Source organism: Argopecten irradians, chromosome 2 (genome assembly GCF_041381155.1).
Source record: "Argopecten irradians isolate NY chromosome 2, Ai_NY, whole genome shotgun sequence".
NCBI classification, from domain to species: Eukaryota; Metazoa; Mollusca; class Bivalvia; order Pectinida; family Pectinidae; genus Argopecten; species Argopecten irradians.
Genome location: NC_091135.1, coordinates 22,064,904 through 22,092,698, shown reverse-complemented (window position 1 = coordinate 22,092,698; position 27,795 = coordinate 22,064,904). Strand labels below are relative to the sequence as shown.

Below are 27,795 nucleotides of genomic sequence, written 5' to 3'. Positions count from 1 at the left end.
TTAAATTTAATGTTTTTTACCAGGAACAACAACAGGAGCTACAGGATCAACAACAACCGTTGCAGAAACCACGACATCCGCAACAGGTATGTATAATGCATTCATTTTCTAATTTGATTTGAATAGGTTTTCATTGCTTGAAATGCATTCGGAAATAATTCAATAACGTAATGTAATTGCTATTCTTTCCCAGTAGGTAGGTGCTATTCACATGTCACGGTATCAAATTAACATTCCAGTTAATTATGAACAATTTCTATTTACCACATATCGTATAAACTCTACAGTGCGCAGTTTGATTGGCTGACTCGCTGAACTTTTTTCGAACTACTTTTTCATCGGTGTTCGTCTTCATTCGTCAACATCATCAAAAATCGAGTTTATTGGATAACATGGAGAATACAAAAAGTGTCCTTCACAAAAATATGAAGTTCAAAGTTCTTAATCACACTGAACAAGCATGACCAGACGACGTTATCATTAAACTACAATCACCTCGAAAAAATTCATTAACATTATAGGTAACTCATATGAAAGTCTTTTTATCAAAAATACAATTCAAAAATGATCACTGCGTGTACCGGATTCTGCATTCACGATCCGGTATAATGAGACGATCACGTAAAATTATACCTGATTACCAAGTGTATGAAAATAACTGTAAACGTATTTTCTTTTCATTATAGTCTTAGTATTTCTTCCATTTTTGTTATTTCAAAAAACAATAATCAATAATGTGTTATAAGGTTATATGTACATAAACAAGATTTCATATGAGTTTAATACATCAACCCATCAACGGATATTGCTTGTGAATACATTTACGCTGACTTCAAAGATGCTGAATGTCCCTAAGAAAGTAATGTCGCTGAACGGCATGTAAAATATGGAGAAACTATTAAGTCTCAAGTGTATATTACGATCAGTTACAAAAACAAGTGTTTTTGATAATTAACAACTGCACAAACATCATAATCAATACTTGTCTTATTTATTGTGTGGATGGACACGCCCCTTTATGTTGATGAGAAAAAATCATTTCGGTTATTATATCAACACAGGAACCACAACAGAACAGACTGGTCCGACCCAAGAGTCAACCCCAACAATGCAAACAACTACTAAAGGTTGGTATGGGCTCTGGTGCTTGGCCAAATACAGTCAAATATACCGAATTGAAATGGTAGTTCAATGATATCCTCAAATATATATTGTTAAATTTAACAAGACAAAAAAAATGAAGTACGACCTTTTTGGGTTTTTTTTATTTAAGGTTCCACAACCACAACTGTAACTCCACCACCTCCACCAACAACCACGACCCAATCCTCTACCACAGGTAACACATCCGTAGGACTCATAACATTACTAAAAATGAGGAAATTTACACTTTAGAAAAAATATAAAGGCATTATTAATTGATATAAATTGCCGATTAATTGGATTCATTTGTTGTTTTCATTAATGTTGTATTGATGATATCATTGCAAAGACTGAAAAATAGAGGGACATTTTATTGGTATAAGAAAACAGGCAGGAATCTTTCACGTTTTACTCAACTAATGTTATACTTATTTATTTAAACATTTTGATAACAATAATCAATACAGCTAATATAAAATATGTTTCAACAAGATGAAAAGTCAACATGCCTGACATTTCAATTCAGTATTCATAACACAGGGTATTTTTGCGGATTTTTTTTCTGAGTAAACGTAAGCAAGTGTTTCATTGAATTAAATGTGCTTTACCAGGAACAACAACAGGAGCTACAGGATCAACAACAACTGTTGCAGAAACCACGACATCCGCAACAGGTATGTATAATGCATTCATTTTCTAATTTGATTTGAATAGGTTTTCATTGCTTGAAATGCATTCGGAAATAATTCAATAACGTAATGTAATTGCTATTCTTTCCCAGTAGGTAGGTGCTATTCACATGTCACGGTATCAAATTAACATTCCAGTTAATTATGAACAATTTCTATTTACCACATATCGTATAAACTCTACAGTGCGCAGTTTGATTGGCTGACTCGCTGAACTTTTTTCGAACTACTTTTTCATCGGTGTTCGTCTTCATTCGTCAACATCATCAAAAATCGAGTTTATTGGATAACATGGAGAATACAAAAAAGTGTCCTTCACAAAAATATGAAGTTCAAAGTTCTTAATCACACTGAACAAGCATGACCAGACGACGTTATCATTAAACTACAATCACCTCGAAAAAATTCATTAACATTATAGGTAACTCATATGAAAGTCTTTTTATCAAAAATACAATTCAAAAATGATCACTGCGTGTACCGGATTCTGCATTCACGATCCGGTATAATGAGACGATCACGTAAAATTATACCTGATTACCAAGTGTATGAAAATAACTGTAAACGTATTTTCTTTTCATTATAGTCTTAGTATTTCTTCCATTTTTGTTATTTCAAAAAACAATAATCAATAATGTGTTATAAGGTTATATGTACATAAACAAGATTTCATATGAGTTTAATACATCAACCCATCAACGGATATTGCTTGTGAATATATACTTACAGCATTGAACCAACAATCATTTACGCTGACTTCAAAGATGCTGAATGTCCCTAAGAAAGTAATGTCGCTGAACGGCATGTAAAATATGGAGGAACTATTAAGTCTCAAGTGTATATTACGATCAGTTACAAAAACAAGTGTTTTTGATAATTAACAACTGCACAAACATCATAATCAATACTTGTCTTATTTATTGTGTGGATGGACACGCCCCTTTATGTTGATGAGAAAAAAATCATTTCGGTTATTATATCAACACAGGAACCACAACAGAACAGACTGGTCCGACCCAAGAGTCAACCCCAACAATGCAAACAACTACTAAAGGTTGGTATGGGCTCTGGTGCTTGGCCAAATCCAAATACAGTCAAATATACCTAATTGAAATGGTAGTTCAATGATATCCTCAAATATATATTGTTAAATTTAACAAGACAAAAAAAATGAAGTACGACCTTTTTGGGTTTTTTTTATTTAAGGTTCCACAACCACAACTGTAACTCCACCACCTCCACCAACAACCACGACCCAATCCTCTACCACAGGTAACACATCCGTAGGACTCATAACATTACTAAAAATGAGGAAATTTACACTTTAGAAAAAATATAAAGGCATTATTAATTGATATAAATTGCCGATTAATTGGATTCATTTGTTGTTTTCATTAATGTTGTATTGATGATATCATTGCAAAGACTGAAAAATAGAGGGACATTTTATTGGTATAAGAAAACAGGCAGGAATCTTTCACGTTTTACTCAACTAATGTTATACTTATTTATTTAAAACATTTTGATAACAATAATCAATACAGCTAATATAAAATATGTTTCAACAAGATGAAAAGTCAACATGCCTGACATTTCAATTCAGTATTCATAACACAGGGTATTTGTCCGTTATTTTTTATGAATAATCGTAAGCAATGCTTTCATTGAATAAAACGTGCTTTACCAGGAACAACAGGTGCTACAGGATCAACAACAACAATTGCAGAAACCACGACATCCACAACAGCAACAGGTATTCATAATACATTCATTTTCTAATATTGTTTGAATACGATCATGTTGCTTGGAATGAATTCGGAAATAATTCAATAATGTAATGTAATTGCTATTCTTTTCCACTAGATAGGAACTATTCACATGTCACGGTATCAAATTAACATTCAAGTTAATTATGAATAATTTCTATTTACCACATGTCGTATAAACTCTACAGTGCGCAGTTTGATTGGCTTACTCGCTGAACTTTTTTCGAACTACTTCATCGGTGTTCGTCTTCATTCGTCAACATCATCAAAAATCGAGTTTATTGGATAACATGGAGAATACAAAAAGTGTCCTTCACAAAAATATGAAGTTCAAAGTTCTTAATCACACTGAACAAGCATGACCAGACGACGTTATCATTAAACTACAATCACCTCGAAAAAATTCATTAACATTATAGGTAACTCATATGGAAGTCTTTTTATCAAAAATACAATTCAAAAATGATCACTGCGTGTACTGGATTCTGCATTCACGATCCGGTATAATGAGACGATCACGTAAAATTATACCTGATTACCAAGTGTATGAAAATAACTGTAAACGTATTTTCTTTTCATTATAGTCTTAGTATTTCTTCCATTTTTGTTATTTCAAAAAACAATAATCAATAATGTGTTATAAGGTTATATATACATAAACAAGATTTCATATGAGTTTAATACATCAACCCATCAACGGATATTGCTTGTGAATATATACTTACAGCATTGAACCAACAATCATTTACGCTGACTTCAAAGATGCTGAATGTCCCTAAGAAAGTAATGTCGCTGAACGGCATGTAAAATATGGAGAAACTATTAAGTCTCAAGTGTATATTACGATCAGTTACCAAAACAAGTGTTTTTGATAATTAACAATTGCACAAACATCATAATCAGTACTTGTCTTATTTATTGTGTAAATGGACACGCCCCTTTATGTTGATGAGAAAAAATCATTTCGGTTATTATATCAACACAGGAACCACAACAGAACAGACTGGTCCGACCCAAGAGTCAACCCCAACAATGCAAACAACTACTAAAGGTTGGTATGGGCTCTGGTGCTTGGCCAAATACAAATACAGTCAAATATACCTAATTGAAATGGTAGTTCAATGATATCCTCAAATATATATTGTTAAATTTAACAAGACAAAAAAAATGAAGTACGACCTTTTTGGGTTTTTTTTATTTAAGGTTCCACAACCACAACTGTAACTCCACCACCTCCACCAACAACCACGACCCAATCCTCTACCACAGGTAACACATCCGTAGGACTCATAACATTACTAAAAATGAGGAAATTTACACTTTAGAAAAAATATAAAGGCATTATTAATTGATATAAATTGCCGATTAATTGGATTCATTTGTTGTTTTCATTAATGTTGTATTGATGATATCATTGCAAAGACTGAAAAATAGAGGGACATTTTATTGGTATAAGAAAACAGGCAGGAATCTTTCACGTTTTACTCAACTAATGTTATACTTATTTATTTAAACATTTTGATAACAATAATCAATACAGCTAATATAAAATATGTTTCAACAAGATGAAAAGTCAACATGCCTGACATTTCAATTCAGTATTCATAACACAGGGTATTTTTGCGGATTTTTTTTCTGAGTAAACGTAAGCAAGGGTTTCATTGAATTAAATGTGCTTTACCAGGAACAACAACAGGAGCTACAGGATCAACAACAACTGTTGCAGAAACCACGACATCCGCAACAGGTATGTATAATGCATTCATTTTCTAATTTGATTTGAATAGGTTTTCATTGCTTGAAATGCATTCGGAAATAATTCAATAACGTAATGTAATTGCTATTCTATCACAGTATGTTGGTTTTTTTACCTCTAATGATATCAAATAAACATGCCAGTTATTGATGAACAATTTCTTTATACTACTCATCCTATAAACTTTACAGTACGCAGTCTGATTGGCTGACACGCTGAACTATGGTCGAACTACTTTGTAATTGGTTCCACTTCAAATGTCAAAAATAATCACATTAATTTGTTTTTTATCAATAGTGTTTGATAACATTAAGACTATTCAATTCAAAGTAAAAAATATGAAATTCAAATGCTTACTGAGTAACCGACGAATATATGCGTTTTACAAGGAACAACAAGTGTCACAGGATCAACCACCGCCGAAACCACTTCATCCACAACAGGTATTCTTAATATATTCGTTTTCGAATGAAGCGTGGGCAATTCTTTCTTCTTCGAATGAATTAAAAAAAACGAAGAAACAGGTTCCCCAACAAGTGTCTGTTGTGTATCATAGTGATCAAACTCGAGTGAGGTTATTTGAAATTTTTTTAAAAGATACGGGCTTTATCGAGTGTCATTTCAAAATTGTAATTTTTTTAAATGATGAAGAACAGTCATATGTTGGGGGACCTTTTTTATCCCTTAAGGTGAACATTTTATTTACACTTTGGTAATTTGTTTCTTCGAATCACATTCATGGAAGGTAACTGCCACATATCGCGTCAAAATATTTCTCTGGCATGCTGTGCAGTACCAAAATGCAGAGTATAAACTGTTTGTTTTCATATTAGATCAGAAACTTCGTTTTTAAATGCAATTTAAAATATGATGCGCTATAAAGAGTAGTAAGAAGCTGAAACGCAATGCTAATCAAGTCGGGTAGAAATTGTCAAATGAGAATTGTTATGTGTGTTTACGTACTGGTTATGCGAACACTGTATAATCGTAACGATAATCAACAGGTATGGGAATAATCACATAACTTTTTCCATTGTGAAATACGAAAAATTATATAAGAAAACTTATTCCACTGCTCTTGTTATTAACTCATTCTCCCTTGATAATTAAACTGACTCATTTCCCCCTATGTTTCATTTCTATGAACCTGATATTTTTGTAGTTTCCATTGTAATGTTTCCAAGAGGAAACTGGTTAAATAGACGATTGAATTGAATGGAAAACTGAAAGCACGTGATGTATAATTATCACATTAACCTGTTTTAGCGACTCCACCAGCTCCATCAACATCCGTTTCTACATCAACCACAGGACAGTCTACCACTTCTACAGCTCCATCAACGTCTTCTCCAGTCACATCAACAAGTGTTGTTGAGACAACGTCAGTTACAGGTACACATGCAAAGTATACGTTTAAACCACCTTATATTCTCCTTCATTGTCTTAAATCGACACGCGGCAGTAGTTTTATGTTGATTTTCTCCTATTTCAAAATGCGATAATGGAATAAGACAATGAGGAAAAGGAATTCAGGATATGTCCATAGGAAAGCGACACAAACTAATCTTTAAAGCGACTGATTGATGTTCACTTTTGTAGCGTTCAACATATATCTATATCTAGAAGTATAATACTCATTTGCAATACATAACAAATTTGGAGTATTTCTTTCTCTTAGACTAATGAAATGTCGTTTACGTATATTGCGTGTTTTGTTCATCGCAAGAAAGAACAAGACTTCGTATAGATTTCGATTAATAAAGATAAAAAAGCATCGCTTCCTACGTACAGTAATCTTTTGGAATCGGGCTTTTATTTCCGAATATCCCTATACTTTCATTAACCAATGCGTTCAAAAATGAAAACATCCATTCAATCCATTATTTGCTGACTGACTTACTGAAATTTCGCGTTATGCTAGTGAAAAACCAATACCAGGGAACATTAAGATTTGTTTCTGGTTATTTAAACTTCCTTAATCGTTTAGATAGATAGGCTCTAAAGAGCTATACATTGAAACCATATGAATGTTGAAATCTACATTATTATGATTTTTAAACAAAATTCGTCATATTTACTGTTTACATGTATGAGTTCATGATTTATGACAGTTAATGCGCTATTAAAAAGTATATAGCTAAAAAATTACCTCCAAAATGACATTTTCAGCTGTTTCAACGAGTTCTTCATCACCATCTTCGACTACTGTAGGTACCGGAGCTACAGTCGGTGAAACAACCACTCTGACTACATCATCCCAGGGTAAATACAAAACAAAAAATACACATAAACTACTAAAAAATGCTCTTTACAACTGTCAAACGTAAACGCTTACCAATAAAGAGAATATAATGGATTAAAGGTTACAAATGTAGAAAAAATGGTTGATTGAATAAATTACGACATATGTTTATGTAGGCTCCACTACAACTACGGCTCCAACTATTCCTACACCTCCGGTTACAACAACAACACCTCCGACGACTACTTCTTATTCTACAACTTCTGGTATTGTGTCTTTTATTATAGCAACCCCAATAGGGTTTCATATAAGATAACGATTTGTATTTTATAACTTCTGGTATTGTGCCTTTTATTATAGCAACCCCAATGGGTTTTCATATACGATAACGATTTGTATTTTATAACTTCTGGTATTGTGCCCTTTATTATAGCAATCCCAGGGGGTTTTCATATTATATAACGATTTGTATTTTATAACTTATGGTATTGTGCTTATATTATAGCTACCCCAATGAGTTTATTTTTATTAGATAACGATTTGTATTATATGACAACTTATGATTTTGTGCCTTTTATAAGCTTCTGGCATTGTGCCTTCTAATAAAAATCGTGCCATGTTATAAATCATGCCATATTTACAAAAAGTTTTTACATGGTAATAATTCGGAACTTTTGATAGGTTTTCTTACAATTCCGTGCTAGAATCGGGTATTTTAGGGAAACACGATTACTTTGCGGGTTTTATACCACAGAATGGTATCTGACAGTGATTTAATCTAACAAAAGGCATTTATATTCATCATATAAAGGATTATTAGCTCTTTCAAGATAGAAGTAGCAAATATTTTTTTTTTATAATTCAATTGCTTAGACATGCCTTACCCAATACGCCTTCATTACTTATATTAATAGGTCAAGAAACAACCACAACTAGCTCAACCGCTACAACAACAGGTATGCTATTTAATTTTATAACGCTTTTGTATTATAATTCGAATTATGAACTATGATTTATTTGAAATATTTGTTTTAATATCACAGTGATATTAGTATAATTGTGAATAGTATTGAATATATGGCTCTTTTTTCATATTCCTTCGGTTTGTACCTTTCAAAATAATTCATGATAAACGAAACCTATCTTAAAATATTTTTGATTCTAAGCATATTTTAAAACTATTGAAAATTGATTAATAAAAATGCAGGTCTATCACATTTTTTTCATCAAATTCTGGAACATGTCATTTACTTTGTCATTTATGTTTTAATAAGTAATGTAAGCTGATGCGCATGACAAAATTGTAAATCAACCCTATGATATAACGAGATAGTAACGTATGGTAATGGCGTGTTGATCCGGAATCATATAAATGAATTTCTGTTTTGAAACTTGACTCGCTCAACAAAACACCTTTACTTCGACAATCGCATGCATTCCAAGAATGTATATGTTTTTTTAAGATAATAAGTTTATTACGTGTTATTAATGCATCACGCCATGATATACAGATGATGACATCATACGTATGATGACGGTTTATAAGATGTTGTAAATAAAGAACATTCATAATGATGAAATAGAAAAATAATTAGGACTCCGTACTCATTAATTAAACAAATAACTAGAGACCCTAAACATGACCATTTTAAAACAAATATTTACCACATTAACTCTAGACAACAAGTATATAGAAAATTCAAAAACACGACAAAATGTCTATGATAGGGATTCGTCATAATTACGCAATTGTAGCAGGTTAAATACAAACGTCAACTGAAAAGTCATACCCAGAGGATAATCACGGACCTAAATTAGGTGTGGGAGGTGGAATGGGTTTAAACTTATTCCGTATTTGCATATTACAGAGTTATCTGCCCTTGCGGGTAGGTATTGATTTTGACATGTGTTTTCGAGCGTAACGTCATACTTTTCGGAAAAAATGACGTGAATTGCGCTCACAAAATAATGACGTAACAATTGATACCTACAAGGAAGCTTTATTTGTAATATAACAGACGAAATAGAAAAAAATAGTGGTAAAATTCGGCTGACGGTGATGGTGCCTAAGAATATTTTTCACCGATCGGTATTATTGTAACAGCTATTAGAGGCAATTTACGTTAAGGATGCAAATATAAATGGTTTATAATAAACCAATACTAACGATAATTATTATAAATAACAGTATGTATTGACGCGTAAAATACGCTTTATATGATATTATATAGATATATAGCCGGACCTTTTTTACCGGCTTGTCTTTTGTTTGGTTAGGAATAACGGAACATGTTTATCAATGGAAGCTTTCGTGCCTCCATTAGGGATATTTATAATTAGGTATATGTTATATTTCCTCTTCGGGTTAGACAATGAAAAAATATGAATTTTCAGGCGTTATCACGATAATATATTTTCATAATATGATAGCTAGCATGTATTAATGTGTTATTCATTGACTCGGTATAAAGATTTGAGAAAACGTTTAGAGTGCGGATTCATAATCGATCGTATGTAGTGCTAAAATGCCCTTTTCGCGCTAATATTCGATCGCTCCAAACAAAAGGCGACAACAAATATATATCTATCTTATGCTATTTCAAAGCGAAAAATTTTCTTCTTTTAAGAAACAGCTTCATCAAAATTTTAATAAATGTTTTATAAGTACTGATATGATGACAAATGTGTTTACTTTTTAATCTTGATCCATTCATCACCTGAAGTATAATTTAGAAATCCACCCTTTCAGTTACAACTTCGACTGCTTCGTCATTATCTTCGACTACTGTAGGAACTGGAGCTACAGTCGGTGAAACAACCACTCTGACTACGTCATCTCCGGGTAAACGCATTAAACCACTTTATAGCAGTCATTCCGTTGATATTATATTCTAACAATGAAACACACAAACAAATGGAAACGAGATTTCGTAATCAAGTTAAACGGATTACTTTCTAACTTGAATTGATAATTGGCGAAATTATCGATATACAATTTCACACAAATAACACATTCTGTACCGCTGAAAGTGTTCTGAGATATACAGAATTCTTAAACATAAGTGAAACAGGTTTGATACACTTTATGGTTCTCTTAATTTAAAACCGATGCCACATCAAAATGTGATCTTATCATTCAGACCGAAGAGTATCGTAATATTTCCTGTAATTACCGTAATTTTATAACGGTGTATTGGCCTTATGTTATGGGAACTGCGTTTAATCTTATCAGTCAGTACTTGACTATGCATAATAGCTGCGTTTAATAACACAGGTTCTACAACCACAACTAGACCCTCTATACCTACGCCTCCTGTTTCGACATCGCCTTCGACGGAAACAGCTTCTGCTGGTATGAATAGTCATAATCACCTTTTAACCCTTTAGTTTACTGTATGTTCATCGAATGATCATGATTTAACTATTTTCCCCACGGAGCTATAACGTATATCCCTATTTTTGTACATAGTTTGGCAAACAAACCAGATTTGTCATGTATACGTTTGTGTTGGCATCTTCGTTTTCCTCAGGTTCAACAACGACAGAACTCGTTTCGACTTCTGCTACATCAACATCTCCGTCAGAAACTATAACACCAACAAATAAAGTCACTACGGCTTCAGCTTCCACTACGACTAGTCCTAGCGCATCAACGGGTATGCAAGTTCCACATGACATTGTTTAACTCCTGTGTCTGACGCGTGCAAAGAACCATTGGATCCGATTGTTATAGATGTGCGAAAACATTTAAAATTGCAGTAGTATGCTATATGAAGCATATGAACTACATGCGTTACACTGCGCCTTTATAATCGATTTCCATGTCTGAAATCTATATCTTTACAGATTTCGGTTTCATTAAGCATTACAGTCTGGGCATAGTTTTTAAACAAGCGGTATATAATTAACGATTTGGATATCTTAGTTGAAGGTAAACATCCAATCAATCGCATATCATTTGTATTAACTCTTGAACAATATGAAGTTAAGTCATATCTGGTCAATTGTAATAAGAATCTTATTTAATTAATTTATAAAGTTTGAAATGCTTTTCTATTTTTCAATAGGCACGACATCAACAAGCGCACCGACAACTACTCGTAAGTTTTCATTTTTCAATGTGATCTATAGAAACAATTTTTACATTTGGTAATAAAAGGATTCTTCGATTTAATAATTTTGTGGGGCCGCAGTGGTCGAGTGGTAACGATGTCCCGACATATTAATGCAAGTCCTACACGTCTTGGTTGTCAGTGCAAATCCCATGTGGGGCAGTTGTTAGGTGTTGACCTCTGATCTGTGACATTTCTCTGGATAATCCGGCGTTCATCCATTAACAAACCTTTTGAATGGCCCTGACTATTGTTAGGTTGTTGGAGTCATAAAAACACAACAAATATTTCTTTGTAGTTATGTGCTCTTGCAGGTGGATATTGACCATTATGTGACTGAGTCTAATGCCATAGAAGCACACCACATATATGCAACCAATCACCACCTAACTCAAAGTGCAGATAACTTATAGATTAGATGTTATACGTCTATGTATTCCATCTTTGCATATCAAACATTATTATAAGGACATATTCTTAAAATGTATCTATTGTTATCACCTGAGACAGACATATTGTCTTAAGCTCGTATTAGCTGACCAGATAAAATGCACAAGTAGGCCTTTAAAAAGTCGTGTAAGAATTACTGGGTGCAGTATAAGGAAGTTAAATTTTGAACAACCTAGAAGTCCCAGGTGCCTTCTGCATATGAACAAGTCCTTAAGATGTTTCCCGTCGTATTGTGTCATACTGTGATATGAAGCATATTTTGTGTTGAGATAAAGATATTTTTGTGACTTTGAAGTACTTCCAAAGTCGTTAAAAAAACATATAATGCAAATTTGTCATTAGTTCATTTTGTTCTAGTTAGCAAACGATTTACAAAAGTTTTAGCTCTACCAGAAATAATTACAAAAGTTTTCACTGTATTGGTAATATGAATTAACATCAGTTAAGCGAAATTCAAGGGTACATAGCTTATTAGGCAAAAACATATTTTTCAAAGAACGCACTTGTACGCTACCACTACCTAGCATCGAAAAATATGTTTGTATCAGTCTGAGGACAAGAAGTATTTAAATGTTACTTTTATGTTTTATTTTTAGCTTGTGAACACAAAACAATCGAAATGAGAGAAAACCTACACAATATTCGGGTCACAGTAGTGGGCAAGTCAAACCAATACAGCGGTACCGCGGTAACAAGTACCTTAACCCTTGTTGACAACTCGGAGACAATCATCGCAGAAATAGTTAACGTCGAGGAAGATGACAGTCCTATATTTACAGTCGCCTTCACGGTCAGCAACGTTGGAGAAGTGAACATACAATTAGAGTCTTCAACAGGAGCGACTGTAGCAAGCAAACCGGTATGTCGTTCAACACGTTTGTCTACTTCGAAGTATGTATGTGCTAAGAATATGAAAAGCATTGAACATGTAGATAATACTTCATAGTAGTCCGTTTATCTTTACTCGCTGACATTTGTTTCCAATGTTTTTGATCATGTTCGTAATAAGATAACTATTTCTCCCATACTTCACAAGGATATCCCGTGGTTGCTAGGGAAAAATAACTCTTTCTCTTACCCCGGACAAAGATATCCATAGTTTTACCGGTGTGAGGTTTTTCTTTCTCACGCTAGGGTAAAGACAAGCTACACGAGATCTTTGCACGTGCTCAACAATTGTATGACGTCACGACAACAGTATCATGCCGTCGCGGTAATATTATCATAACGTCACGACAAAAATGAAATGACGTCACAAAGACGGCGAAGACGACGATTCATTGACGTTTTGTCACCTTCGCTTGTATAAGTGACACGTTTGTTAAAGACACAAAGTAGTAAACGGGGTAAGAGAAATAGAATCATTCACCATCTATGGGATGAGACATGAGGTCCCAATCCTCGGGATAAGCTTCTTAAGCTGTCAATCACTCAGCAAAGCCTTGTGTTTGACAACTTAATACTCTTTCCCTTTAGGTTGAGATTGTTCGGTCTCATCCGAAAGGGGGCGACAACTTCTATTAAACTTACGCACGGGGTTGTAAGACAGCTCACAGGCGCTAGACAAAAACTTGACGTGATCAGTAGATGCGGCGTGTATTGTCGATGACGTCATCATTTTGACGCATAACGACGCTCCTTTCATCATGACGCGATGAAAAATTCTGGAAAGCAACGAAAATTTCACATTTTTTCAAATAAGTATGGAAGAAAAAGAACAAAACATAGGTCTGTCAAGGAGACAGAGATATCTACACCCTCGTGAAAGATTTCTGGCCGACAACCCTTGACAAGCCTCGGTTTGACATGTTAAAATCTTCCACACCGGTTAAGATGTCCTTGTCTACTTGACAGACCCATGTAAGAGTCTATTATTCTCCCACACTTGGCAGGTAATCCCGCGGTTGCTAGGGAAAAGATAACTCTGTTTTTTTACCGGGGTAGACAGTGACGTCATCCATACATGCGGCGATCATTTTTACGAAAAGAGACGTTCTTCACCATTTCTCGTTAAAGTATGAGAGAAACAGAATCTTACATGGACCTGTCAGGGGACCAGGGATATCTCAACCCTCATGAAAGATTTTGACCATCAACCCTCGGTAAGCTTCGGGTTGACCAGCCAAAAACTTTCACTCGGGTTGAGATATCCACCTGACAGGCCCCATATAAGATTCTATCAATCATATAAATTGTGTTCCTCATTACAACAATATGTATGAAATATTGATATAAATAACAGTAGAGGAAGTTAAGATGGTCTTTTTTAAATATCTGTTTTCAGACACAATACAAATTAGGCGGGGTCAATGAAGCTGTTTCGGTTGATTTCAATGGTGCTGCAGGAAAAAAACTGATCATACAGTTAAAGAAAGCATCTAATGAGCTCATGCCAATGGACATTTCAAAACTGTCAATAGAGTCTTGTTTTGAATCGACAGGTAGTATTACTCCAAGATCAACAAAATGTTGCACGGTAGAACATCCATGCTTATTTTACTGAAGCAGTATAATTTTTCAATTAAAAAAGAACAATATGAACTCATAATTTAAAAATTAAGAAGTAAGTTTTTGTATTTTTTTTTAACAAAAGACTAACGTTTGATCTTAATATATTGTTATTATATTTAATTAAGCTCTTTATAAATCAGTGTCTTCATTAAGTTTAAGCACGAACTTCGCGTATCTTATGTACCTAATCAACATTTATACATGTATAGATATTATAACGCAACGAATTGCACACAAACATTGAATTATATTTAAAATATTGATATCTTAGGCTGGGTTTAACCGATAAAATCCGAGAATTCGATTGTTTCTATGCTACGACAATTTTTGTCTCAAATGGTTGATTGTAATTAAATGTTGATAACACTTACTAAAATCAGCTCTTATGTAGGTTATATGCTCTAAATACGCCGCTGAACTGTATGTAGAATAAACATTCTTGTAATATTTCTTTCACATTTACTTTTATTTAGCTTGTGAACTTACAACTGTGGAACAACAGGACGTCAGCACCTTTTCAACTGTAGAGGATAATGCTGGAAATATTGTTGAGGAAGTGTTTTCGTCTTCTGCCACATTAGATAACCTACCATTGAATGAAAATGGAGAACTTATTTTCTTCGTATTGTTCAATGAAGCAACACTTTTGACGATGCCTATTACAGTATCTTCAGTCAAACTTCAGCTATATTACTCTGGTTTTAAATTGTATGTAAGTATCACCAGTCATTCTTTTGTTTTGATAGTTCTTTTTATTTGATTTTGCTGAGAAATGCTCTTATAAACCTTTTCCATTCGTTTGTTCGGAAGTGTCCTTGCAATTATCTATTCATTCAAAATACTAAATAGTATGAAACTAGTTTTAGTTACAACGTCAATATGATAAAATTTCACTCAAAATATAAATCTTGAATAAATATATAAACCATTCTTTGATCATATACTACACATTGGCTAAATTATAAATGTTTATTTTGTCTACGCAAAACAGTGAGTGTGGATTGTTATGTTAACCTTTCAGGAAATCTCATCGCCCGGTATTCAGAATGTTAACATCCATTTTGATCTCATATTTGAGAACATCGACAGTTTACAATTTATCATCACGCCGATTGGGGATAACTCTGTATTCAGAATAAATGGTTTTGTTGGTTGCGTGAAGCCTATTGGTGAGTCATAACTTCATAATGTATTGTCTTTAATGGCCAAAGGTATAATGAAGCTATACAATTAAATATAATGAAGCGTCCATAAGGTGTAATAAGTTTCCTTTTGTTCAAATATTATTTTGTTTATTAAATTTAATTCATAATATTTTTCAATGCCCATGCTATTTGAACATTTTAGATGCAAATAGTAAGTCTAAGTACTACAGCTTTCCTATTGTGCTCAATCATTTACGATGGTCATCTTATCTCCTGATTGGACACTTCATCCAAATGATCACAAGTTCATGTAGTGCTTTATACACAACTCTAGAAAATGACTGATAATATCAAACTGAGAATAACCTTTGATTTATACTTATTGACTTATTACTATCCTAATAATAATTTCATTATGCACCAGGATCCACTACGACATCTACCACAACAGTGTCTACCACGACCCAAACTGGATCAACTCCTACCGGTGAGGATAATTTATACAATATCACATATCTTGGCAAGGAATTATTTTAATTTCTGCATTTATTAAAATGGCATAATAATATCATTTTAAGTATTTGTCATTGTCATTATTGTTAACAGTGATGATAATATCACAATGATGATGAATAGTAACAACAATAAGATTAAACTATACAAATATACATTACCGTGTTCTTAAACGGAATTTTCTGCAGTGTCATTATCGTGTAATTATAGTCATCTCGGCGTTCCTAAATCTCGTACCAAAATAAACATTGTATTGTAAGACTCTAACCGTGTATTTTATTTATCCTGCATTCATTTCCTTATGGGTGGGATTTAAAGCGAAAGCAATTTGCCGGTTATTTACTTTGTTTCGGTCGAAGCGAAACACTTCTTTGATGCGCAAGAAAAGATTCATCCACTAGACTGAATGAGAGTATACTCTTTTTTACTACCATGAGAAACAAATAAGCGCCTTCACAAACACTTCAAATAATTCAGATCAGTGTGTAATAGCATGGAAATAACATGGCAATACTAAAACAACAATAAATACCTATCAAATTGCTTACAATACATTCCTTTCAATAAGAAAAAGTATATGTCTGTAGTTATCCGTCAGTTTGTGCAGTAGTTGTAGGATAACGTACGCTAAGTTTACAAGTTCGCCAAGCTTCTATGTATGTTTCGAGCATTCAATGAGTTCAGGGGTAGAATTGTAAGTCTGTAAGTCTTTCAAACTATACCATAACGTCTTGCCACACTTTATCTTATAACCGCTAGACTGTTTTTCTGCAGAAACTTTTGTACGCGAAGGACAAATACAAATAAATATATCCTGAACAAACTGGATAATTTCATAAAATATCTCTGTAATTGATATGTAGATATATTTCCTGAATTTGTTGTATATTTTACACTAATAATTATATGTATTTATATAATTTGCAATGCGCTATTGGACTGTAAATATACACTATTTGGTTTTAACAGGTATTACTACCCCGACAGTTTATACAGGTAATTTTTTTATTTTGTTAGTTCTGATATTACCATAATTGTAATAACATGTTATTGTGTGTTTATTGATTTATGTTCAGATGTCTCTCTAGACGAATTGTGACTATATATTATTTAAATAATCCAACGGGAATAACTGTGGATATCCATATTGTCTTCTTAGTCTTAGCAAATAAAGCATTAATACCAATGCATTATTAGCGTGATCTCATTTATCTTCTTACTTCGTAGTATGTTGAACAGTTATAACTATTTAAATATTTACAATGCGGTTTTGGAATGTATATAAAATCTATTTTAATTTTAATTTGAACAGGTACTACTACCCCGACAATTACTACACGTAAGTTTTTTTTTTGTGTAAGGTGTGTTTTTATTTTTTGTTTTTTTTTACCATAACAGCAAATTTATGTTACCATGTCTCAATACACAAATTACGAATATATATAGTAATCATATAATTCAACGGGCAAATCTGATTTCAGTTTTGAATATTCATTATATCTTCTTGGTCTATGCAAAAAATGCATCAACACAAATCTAATAAAGGCATGTTCATTTCCTGTTTGTTGATTTATTTCCAGCATGTGACAAAACACTAATTGCAAGCGGTCTCAACGAACAAAACGTTATCGTAACGGTTCCGAATGAAGAGGGCGTGTACGGAAACATAGTTCTACAAAGAGCATTACCAATAAAATCCTCTTCCACGAAAGTTGTAGTAAAATTAGTTGAAACCGTGGAGAAGGACAATGAAATATTTGAGCTCACCTTCAATACTAAACGGATTGCACAAGTTGATGCTACACTAAAAACCGAAGCTGGAGCAATATCGGCTGGTCCATTGGTATGACATTTTAATAACTAGCATTAATCATACACCAAAACAAGCTTCTTTTTATGCGTTAGATTTATTTATTTTGTTCCCGTCATTGCGTTGTCTGTAATATATAAAGTATAACCAGTCCATATCGACCCTTATCACATCTTTTTCTCGTTTTCTCTCTTCAGTATCTGCTGGTGTGATGTTTCGGACTCATTGAAATCTCTTTTTTAACTATTCAAAGAGTTACAGAAACAAATGATCTCTATTTGTTGTCAAATTATATTTTTTGTAGAGTTTTTAGCAATGATCAATCTCGCGGCCATTGTGACAAAATTCATTTCTTAAAAATTGTAGATAGGTGAAATGTCACCATTGTTTACTTCAACATCTTCCCTGAAATCGCCAGTGCCAGTGACATTTTAGCTATACAAAACTCATTTCATATCTTTGCACTGATCAATTTGATGAAAATATTAATCATTCATGTATGAAATGATAACCTATTTGTGTCTTTTATATACATTTTAGTGTAGTTAATGCCATTTAAGTTTTCGGATGAAATGCTGAAACATTTGTAACAATAGCTCCGAATCAAGCACACCACCTTATTATTTTTATTTCATTTTCAATTTTGGTAATATTTCCAAAGCTGTATATTTTAAAAAAAGTCAATATTTTTACTTCTCAGTAGAGAATATTCCTACATTATAGTAATTGAAATCTACATCATCAGAGAACCTGTCTATATTTGACAAATAACCCCTGAAATCCGGCTAGACACATTACTCTGTATATTTCGATGAACAGATAATGATGATGATAATATTTTTTGTATATGTAAATATGAAAGAAAAAATCATATTAACGTTCGTCTTTTTACTTATTTAAAGACATCAATACCTTCTGGAGCAAACGGAGAAGTGACTTTCAATTTCAATGGTGCAGAAGGACACACCATTGATATCATACTAACGCCATCCAGTTATGACCAAACAATAGAAATATCAGAGCTGAACATAGAGGCATGTTTCGACTCAACAGGTGAGTGAATCGTTTTGTTACCGTTCAAAGGCATTATTGGATAGCATTATTATGAATATGTGTAGATATTGTCCGATACAGGTATTGACTGCATGTTTGAGTTTATGACTGCAATTTATATAACAGAGAAATAACTACTATGACGTGCCTATTTATAAACTACTTTATAAGCAACGTATTCTATGTTATATTATATTATCTGATGGTCAACGCTTACAGTTTAGTGTATGGTTATATGTGCCTTATGTATCATTTAAAGACGTTTTATCCGTTACGTATTGTAGACACTCTGTATACTTTAACTTTCTGATTATTTACACGAATATGACCAAGTTTAAAATGAGCAGGTGTTAAAGCAGGTCACGACCATTTTCATTCTTGTTATCATTAGTATTCATAAACATGAATTTCCATTCGTGCGATTCTGCTCACAACACATAAAATGAATATGTTGTTGCGTTAAGTATAGCTGTCTTTGATATTTGTATTGATAGCGATTTGTCTTATTTCAGCTTGCCAATTAGCACCGACTGTTAACAGCGATAATTACCAAAACTATGTTTTGGTGACCGATGAAACAGCTACCGCTGTTGATACCCTTTTCACTTCCGGTGACTTGTCTGACGTTCAAAGAAATTCTGACGGCAATATTCCTGTAATTTTAAATTTCAACCAGGCCACCCTTTACGACATTACTTTCTCAACCCAAGAACCAACTACAGTTACAATCGTAACAGGGATTTCATCTTATGTAAGTAATCCTATAACGTAATTAACTGAATTATAATTAATATAACCAGATAGTAGTATAGTATATTAAAATATTTAAAACATATAGCGAAACAAATCCTTTTTTCTCGAGCTCTTTAACAGCAATCGCTGCTCTTCAGGGAATGTTGAAATAATTAAGATAAAACAAATAATGCTTTATTCAAGACGTCTTTTTTCTGAATTTCTGATATGACTTCGTATTTAAAACTGATGACTGATAATGTAGAGAATTTTTATTTCCTACATTTTGTGATACTAAGATAAAAATTATTTCCGGTTCTTAATCTGTTATCGTTGTTTATGATACTAGCATGCATACTGGTCAACTTAAATCGTCTGACCCATGTTAAATCACAGATGCAATAGATTAGCTATAAAACCAACGATTTGATAGCATAAGGTTATACGTGAAACAATTTCAAAGAACATGCAAACTCATACTTTGCTATAATCTCAATTATTTTAATATAATTGTACTTGTATTTTTGATGCCTTTTATACATTTTTTGTAGGATTTCGTCGTGAATGGTTTAGTGACCATTCATTTATCAGGCTTAATGAAAGACCTTAACACACTAACATTCATCGTCCAAACAACAGCTGAACACAGTAATCCAGTATTTAAGATAGAAAGCATTATCGGGTGTATGGGACCAATGGGTAGGTACAATAAACTTATTTGAATTTCTCTTTGAAAAGAATTACAATACAATTTCCTTCCAATACCTTAATATCATAAAAGATATTCGTATTAATTTCTTGCAAAAGCATAGACAATATTCTTTGGCTGTGGGGATGTAATATCCTTGTTTTACCCATTGTTTCATAGAAAAACAAGGGAACGGGGTTCTTGAAGATAAACTGGGTTGCAGCAAATGTTATATTACCGCTTTAATCGAAGAAAAAAGCTCAAATGTATTTATTACTGATAAAATGGTTGATACCTTGCGATTGAACAAGCAACAGAAACGAATTTTAATATTAAGAAAACTAAAAGAGCAATTATGTATTGATGACATGCAATCAAAATTGCATATTGATTTGACATCAAAACACTTGAACAATTTCGCATTAGATTATTTTTTGTGTAACAGGAACAACTACCACTGCATCAACAAGCACTGCAACAACAGGTACGTAAAACCATGTTGTATTTGCATTTTACAGAGTAATCTGCCCTTGTGGGTAGGTATTGTTTATGGCGTCATGGGTTTGCGAGCGTTACGTCATACTTTTCGGAGAAAACGACGTGAATTGCGCTCACAAAATAATGACGTAAGATAGCTTGTTTGCTATCAGTTCATTTATCAAATTTACTTAGAGGATACTATTAAGTACTTGTGAACAAAATTAATCACAACTCTAAAATAATACAATTTAAACGTTCACAGCTAGTGTGTTTACAACGAGCTAATCATGGTTATACTGTCTGATTTTGTAACTTGTTTATTATATGAATCATGATTAAAACGATGAAATTTTAGTGGACAGAGGTTCCTTATAACCGTGATCTGCTATATAGCATTTTAGCAAGTACTAATAAATTGCTTATATTATGTCATAACCGGAATATAACATAATATCAAAATAGGAATTCTGCTCATTACGTGCAAACATTTTTGCCTGTATCCGACTGCAAATGACATTGTTGTGTTGCACGCCACTCTTACGAGGTGTTGTTTTTTACGAACAGGAACCACAACTGGAGTTGAGACAACCACTCAGAAAGAGACGACAACTTCTGGGCCAACATTCACATCTCCACCATCAGGTGATTCATTGAGTTCCCATCAATTCGTCATTTTTGTTCGATATCTCGATAAATTGAATTCAACGCCAGAACAATCGTAAACGACAAATATAATATAAAACGTAATGCTACCCAAATCGGTATACTACCAAATATTGTACACTTTTAACATTCATCAACAGAATTTTCAAGTTACAAACTGACAACAATTGTCCTGAACAATAATTAAGGTGTTTAATAGTAATTGTGACATTTTTTGATATGTTATATTATTTCCTGTTTAGTTAATATCTTTATTTAAACATGAAAATAATGAAATTCTGGGAAAAAAATCTTGGAAACAACGTCGTGCGACAACCCCAAATACACCATATATTTTAAACAAGGAAAACAATTACTTAATTGGGAATTTTTAACCGATATGTGACTAAGATAAACTAAGTATTGAACTTATCCTAAATGAATTCGAGTATGTTTTATCGTGTTATTAATTATTAATCAAATCAAGTTTAGGAGTTTTTTTTTTTGTTTTTAATTTTGGGTATTCGATCCTGCTTAAACACAAGGCTGGACCGGCGATCCTTGAAAGCTCTCTATTTATATATACACTGCTGATAAGTAATGAAATTAAAACTTAAGTCATTTATTTATTGAACAATATGAGAAAAAATCTGGATTCCAGCACAGGTTAGAAAATTTAAACAATTATCTTCAAAAAAGTGTACCAATTTGGGTAGGGTTTTGATAAATTCTTGTTTATATTATATAAACACATATTATAGGATATTATATAAATATATATATATTATGTGTATTCTATAAGCTATGATCAACGCAAAAATCAACGTCTACACAGGATTCATGTCCAGGGATCAATTTGTTCTTGAACGTTCGATTCAGATCAGTTATCTACTTAAACAATAAATGAAGTATTATACTTTACCATAAGATTTATACTCCGAAATCAAAATGTAATCAACTTGCTATTGGGACATTTGGAATTAAGCAGATTCTGTTTCTTCGTTCTTTTCAATATGTCCTGGATACGTGTATGATAAATTATATTCGTCTTCTCTAATTTCATATTATTGACATCTTAAGTAACTTAATATTTCTCTTTTCAGAATCGACTACAGCATTCTCTGTTTCGTCAACAGTACCCTCAGTTACATCGCCAACAACTACCGTCTCTGTTACACCGACCCTCTCGTCACCAACAACATCCATTACGTTTACACAACCAACAACTACAACGGCTACCACCGGTATACTACAGATTATTTTAGATATTTGAATGTATTTTTGCATAATTTAGTCTTTCTGTATGCGTTGTTTGTCACTTCTAATGTAAATCTATCTATCATTTCTTTTTATATATTAACTTATGTATGTTTCTTTTGATGTACTAAATAATTGTCATTATTCAAAACTGTCTTTTTTGTTTTGTTGTATCTTTGTAGTGCGAATGCATTGTAGTCGTGTCATACCTAGACATTGCTTATTAATATCTGCCTTTTATTTCTGTTGTTTTGCGAATTTTAGCGTCTTTATAATCCAAGAAAAATATCTACGAAGTGTGACGGTGACAAACTTCTGATAACTTCCAATGAGCTAAACCTAGCTTTATTCTGCTTTTGACTTGTTGTGCTTAATTCTGTTCTTTGAAGACTTTTGAATAAAAATATCTTCTTTTCTCTCGTTTTCTGTATTCAGTTTCAGTTTCTTTATTTGTTGTGACATTATTAATGTTATTTGTGTTTTGTCTGTTTTTATCTTTGCATAGTATGTTTCTGTAAAAATATGTTTTGTACTGATCATGTCTCTGTTTTACTCACTGTTGTCTTAAATAATAAAAGAACTTGATATTTTGTGGATATATTCAGCAAACCATGTAATTTTGCAATTTTATCCGTGTGTTTTTTAAAACTCGGTAAGATGCCGCGGTATTTTGAGAGGTATAACAGCGACCTTTTCGTGCTTATGTGGATTTGGGTTGTCAGAGTTTTATTACATGAAATGATTACTCTATTACTTCACCACATACATTCATGAGAGAAACACATAATTAGAACACATGTGATTACACATACACTTATACATATATACCCATGCGTGTCATTTTTCATTGTTTATACGTTTTTTCGATTTTATATAAAATCAAAATGAAACAATTGACAGTGAAACACGAACTAACATTTGCTTGCTTTATATTTCGGCAGCCACTACGACAACTATGCCTTCAACAACTGTCGGTAAGTATGAGATAGTATTTGGGGAATTATATTTACAGTGTTCGATCTAACTACTAACCTTACACACGTTGTATGTATGGTGCCATATTCAAACATATATAATATTAGCGCTGTAGCGCTTTTTACGCGACAAACAATTATACAATCCTTAGGCAGCTTGCCATATTTTTTTCAATGATATATTAAAGGGACAATTCAGTCTAAGAAAAAAAATAATAGAATAATACGTTTATGCCATATTTTGCTCCTTCGTTTTGTAAAAGAATTAGCCCGAGTGAATTGTCACTTTAATGTAATATTTTGTATATATAATCGTGTATCTATATTCATTATTATGAAGAAGCATGTTTTAAATAATTAACTTCTCTCTTTATCATAAAATTTGTTCACTTTGCTCACACAGTCTGTGGCAATATAAGATTTTTTTAACTATATACTCTATTTGACATTGTTAGATAAACTCTCCTTTCCACAAATCAATTGCAAACGTCAATAATTCATCGACAGCAAAAAAACTGGTTACTTAGCGCTTATTTTGAAATAATGAAAATGTTACTCCGTTGTAATATGATTCTAATTGTGAGCGATTATATCCAAACAATGTTCGCCGATGTCGCCATTACATTCTTCATGTATAGTTAAATGGTGCCTTAAGATTACATATCCACAATTGAGATCAATTTTTGTGGAACAGAAACTATTTCAGATTATTTATGTAGGATGCAAAATAAGCTTAATCAGTACATAAAATCTTGTTAGGAATGATTACAAAATGACGTTAGGAATAACAATTAAAAATGTTAAATTACTAAAAATTTATAGAACAATGTTCAATTGCTAACTGTATTACGACGACTGTCTGTACATTTAATAGTTAGTGAAGACACATTTTTTTGTATATTAATAAAGTACATGTTATCCGAGATAAAGCAGATAATGAAAAGATATTATTGTAATAATAGTTATTTGGTTTTTTTAATATATTTTGTCCCTTAGCTATAATTTTAAACAACATGAAACGGTGCTCATGTAGTTAATAACGTTTGTCTTATGCTTTCAGGTCAGTGTATTGTGTCAGGGGAGTATTTGGATGCAATGACTGGATACAATTCATATGTTGATGATATCGATAAACCATTGGGATATTTCCTTCAGAATGGTCAACAAGTGCCCGTGTATATTGATGATACCATTGAACAAGGAGAAATCGTGCACTTTTACTGCCAGAACTGGTAAACTAATCTAAAGCGCACTTAGCATTACTATTATATGCATTAGAACAATGCTTGAAGACTACTTACATAATCTTCGCTTACATATTTTATTTTTCTTAAATAAAATTGGATAAAAATCCCATAGAAGATAAAGCTATGGCTGAAAACCTTTTATTTATGTAAGATCACATTTTGTATTATCTTCGTTTATTCTTTTTACAATTATTTTTCCAGTACATGTTCCGCCGTTGGTCAGTGGGAATGTAACGAAAGGATTGAACCATGTTGTAAGCATACTTGTTTAGACATACTCCATTTAGCTCACTAAAAGAAGTTTTATAATTGCATGTAATCCTGTAATAAATCGATACTCTATATTAGAAACACCCCTTTCAAAAATTTACAATCGTATTGAAACAATAATTAAATGCTTCATTGCATTAAATTGCATTAAATGTGTTTTTTTCTCAACGTATTTGGCGGTTTGGAGTATAATACAAAATTTATCATAAAACAATACAAAATGTGCTATTTAAGTATATTGGTTTATGATACATTTAAAAAAAATATATATTTGTTTCAGCTTGTTCCTATTTCACATGGTCTGATTGGACTAACTGCGACAAAGATTGCGGCAGCGGAATTCGTGAGAGAACAAGAGAGCTTATTCCAGGACTATACGAAAGTTGTAAAGAAACTGATACCGATAAGGAGTCATGTTTCGTAGGACCCTGCATAACTACAAGTAAACAATGTGTTCCAAATATTACTCATTGCGATGTAATACATTTGAATTCTGTCTTGTCTCATTAAAACACGCGGGATATGCAGAATATTTTGACAAAATGTTTGAATATTTAATTGTAATCTCTCAACATTATGATTTTCTTTTCGATCTTTCATTTGTTGTTTGTTTCCGTTTGAAGCTGAACGTCCATGGACCACCTGGTCACCATGTAATGCCGACGACTGCGAGACTGGTACACAAACGCGTACACGATGTGAATCAAATGATCTCAGCTGCATGGAAACCAGGACGTGTGCTAACAACAACACTAACTGCGGTATGTGTTAATAGTTGTCACAAATCCTTAAAATTATCACAAAACACAATATTATCCAATAGGAAAATACCAAATCATCTAAAATTATTTTTTTCTTTAATAATCTTTTCTTCAATCTTTAAACAATTAAACTTCTTCAGTTCAAAACGTGTTTTGTTATTTATAGAGCAAGAATTAATGGTATTAAATAGTGTTTAAAACATAGAAAATGGTTTCAAAAAAACCCTATTCATATCCAAATGAAAACATCTTGTTGGTGTCTCTTGCTATTTCCAGTTTGCGGAGAAGGCAGGGAGTTTAAATCAGTATGTGATTATACATGCAATAGTACATGTAAAGCATACAGGAACGCAGATTGTGAAGATAGAGAGTGTGACACAATGACATGTCTTTGCGCCGACGGAACAACTGAATACAATGGACAATGCATCAAATTCGAGAATTGTCCATGCTTTGATGATGATGGCAAACCTATGATCATCAACACGACTAAGGTTTACGATGACTGTAAAATATGGTAAGTCCATTTAACATTGTTACTTGAGCATACAGTCCATGTTTAAGTATAAGTGATTTACGTAATAATATTTCTTTCAGTAATCAAAAATATTTTTAAAGTTGGTCAAAAAAATGGTTTCCTTGGTACATACCCAGAGTGTTGCTAGAAAACGTCATTTCAGGTCTTTTATGTTTTTTAAAGCGATAGAAAAAAATGCAGGTCAGTAGATACTGTTTTCGTGCATTCTTATAGGAAGTAAGCATAGCACTGACAAATGGAATTTTTTCACTATAAAAACAGGAGCAGACAATATAGTGTTTTTCTTCCGTTACAAAAGTAACTTCCTTAACACCATTACCATCATTGAAAAATTTGAGCTTCTAATTTTACTTCAAGTTAAAAACATGCAATATAATTAATTCCATCCCGAAAAAGTTCTGTGACACTATATCCTATATGGAATGAAGTACTGATTGCGCATGCACTAAAGGCGAAATGAATTATTTCATATTAATCTTTGTGTTAATTAGACATATATATACACGGTTAAACACAAATTATTGTTCAAATTATGAATATCATTTATGCTCTGTCGGCGGTGGAGCATCTTTAATTATTAAATAACGTTTGGTTAGTCAAGGTCTGCGGTGGCGAAATTACGAAAATTCGCAACTTTTGATATGTAAGGAAAAACAGAATTTTTTAAACGAAGAAATAGGCGATCATCAATGGGACCAAAACTTTAAAGTTCTCTGACCTTTTTATGATACATGTTTTTGAATTTATATAGAATAAGTTCAATTCAGAACAAAACATGAAAGTGATTATAATACTGTTAAAACAGTATCAAAAAGAGGAACAGTTAGTAGTATAATACATTAATAATCTTTGTTTTATTACAGCACATGTACTGCACAAGGAATGGATTGTAGACTAAAGGACGGATGTAAGTTGGAGCTAAATCAGTTTAAAATATCTAAGAATTATAATTTCTATGTGACTATTTCGTATTATTTACAATGCCTATTTACTCTAATTAATACATTTGTACCTAT

The 27,795-nt window shown here is 32.6% G+C and overlaps 2 protein-coding genes across 8 annotated transcripts in view; both read left to right on the top strand.

The window, feature by feature from the left end:
- LOC138316509 (mucin-22-like) overlaps positions 1–3,160 on the top strand; it is a 68,699-nt gene extending 65,539 nt beyond the window's left edge. Inside the window, exons 56-61 of the mRNA XM_069258198.1 lie at positions 24–86; positions 1,062–1,127; positions 1,274–1,339; positions 1,755–1,817; positions 2,821–2,886; positions 3,039–3,160. Coding sequence (XP_069114299.1) covers positions 24–86; positions 1,062–1,127; positions 1,274–1,339; positions 1,755–1,817; positions 2,821–2,886; positions 3,039–3,160 — 446 coding nt within the window. The remainder of the gene's footprint in view (positions 1–23; positions 87–1,061; positions 1,128–1,273; positions 1,340–1,754; positions 1,818–2,820; positions 2,887–3,038) is intronic.
- A 309-nt stretch (positions 3,161–3,469) lies between these two features.
- The window catches only part of LOC138314821 (uncharacterized), a 31,989-nt gene continuing 7,663 nt past the window's right edge, over positions 3,470–27,795 (top strand). Inside the window, exons 1-34 of one of the 7 annotated variants that reach the window (XM_069255383.1) lie at positions 3,470–3,585; positions 4,584–4,649; positions 4,802–4,867; positions 5,283–5,345; positions 5,744–5,797; positions 6,621–6,746; positions 7,524–7,616; positions 7,773–7,862; positions 8,511–8,552; positions 10,346–10,438; positions 10,871–10,948; positions 11,127–11,252; positions 11,664–11,696; positions 12,755–13,017; positions 14,443–14,599; positions 15,143–15,381; positions 15,691–15,838; positions 16,239–16,301; positions 17,297–17,323; positions 17,640–17,666; positions 17,908–18,170; positions 19,040–19,190; positions 19,703–19,941; positions 20,474–20,621; positions 21,056–21,094; positions 21,655–21,732; positions 22,836–22,976; positions 23,931–23,963; positions 25,024–25,195; positions 25,412–25,464; positions 25,761–25,922; positions 26,104–26,241; positions 26,518–26,758; positions 27,643–27,686. In XM_069255383.1, the coding sequence (XP_069111484.1) occupies positions 4,631–4,649; positions 4,802–4,867; positions 5,283–5,345; positions 5,744–5,797; positions 6,621–6,746; positions 7,524–7,616; positions 7,773–7,862; positions 8,511–8,552; positions 10,346–10,438; positions 10,871–10,948; positions 11,127–11,252; positions 11,664–11,696; positions 12,755–13,017; positions 14,443–14,599; positions 15,143–15,381; positions 15,691–15,838; positions 16,239–16,301; positions 17,297–17,323; positions 17,640–17,666; positions 17,908–18,170; positions 19,040–19,190; positions 19,703–19,941; positions 20,474–20,621; positions 21,056–21,094; positions 21,655–21,732; positions 22,836–22,976; positions 23,931–23,963; positions 25,024–25,195; positions 25,412–25,464; positions 25,761–25,922; positions 26,104–26,241; positions 26,518–26,758; positions 27,643–27,686 (3,709 nt within the window). In that variant the 5' untranslated portion in view covers positions 3,470–3,585; positions 4,584–4,630. The remainder of the gene's footprint in view (positions 3,586–4,583; positions 4,650–4,801; positions 4,868–5,282; positions 5,346–5,743; positions 5,798–6,620; positions 6,747–7,523; positions 7,617–7,772; positions 7,863–8,510; positions 8,553–10,345; positions 10,439–10,870; positions 10,949–11,126; positions 11,253–11,663; positions 11,697–12,754; positions 13,018–14,442; positions 14,600–15,142; positions 15,382–15,690; positions 15,839–16,238; positions 16,302–17,296; positions 17,324–17,639; positions 17,667–17,907; positions 18,171–19,039; positions 19,191–19,702; positions 19,942–20,473; positions 20,622–21,055; positions 21,095–21,654; positions 21,733–22,835; positions 22,977–23,930; positions 23,964–25,023; positions 25,196–25,411; positions 25,465–25,760; positions 25,923–26,103; positions 26,242–26,517; positions 26,759–27,642; positions 27,687–27,795) is intronic. The other 6 variants (XM_069255384.1, XM_069255385.1, XM_069255386.1 and 3 more) reach the window with 6 other exon arrangements.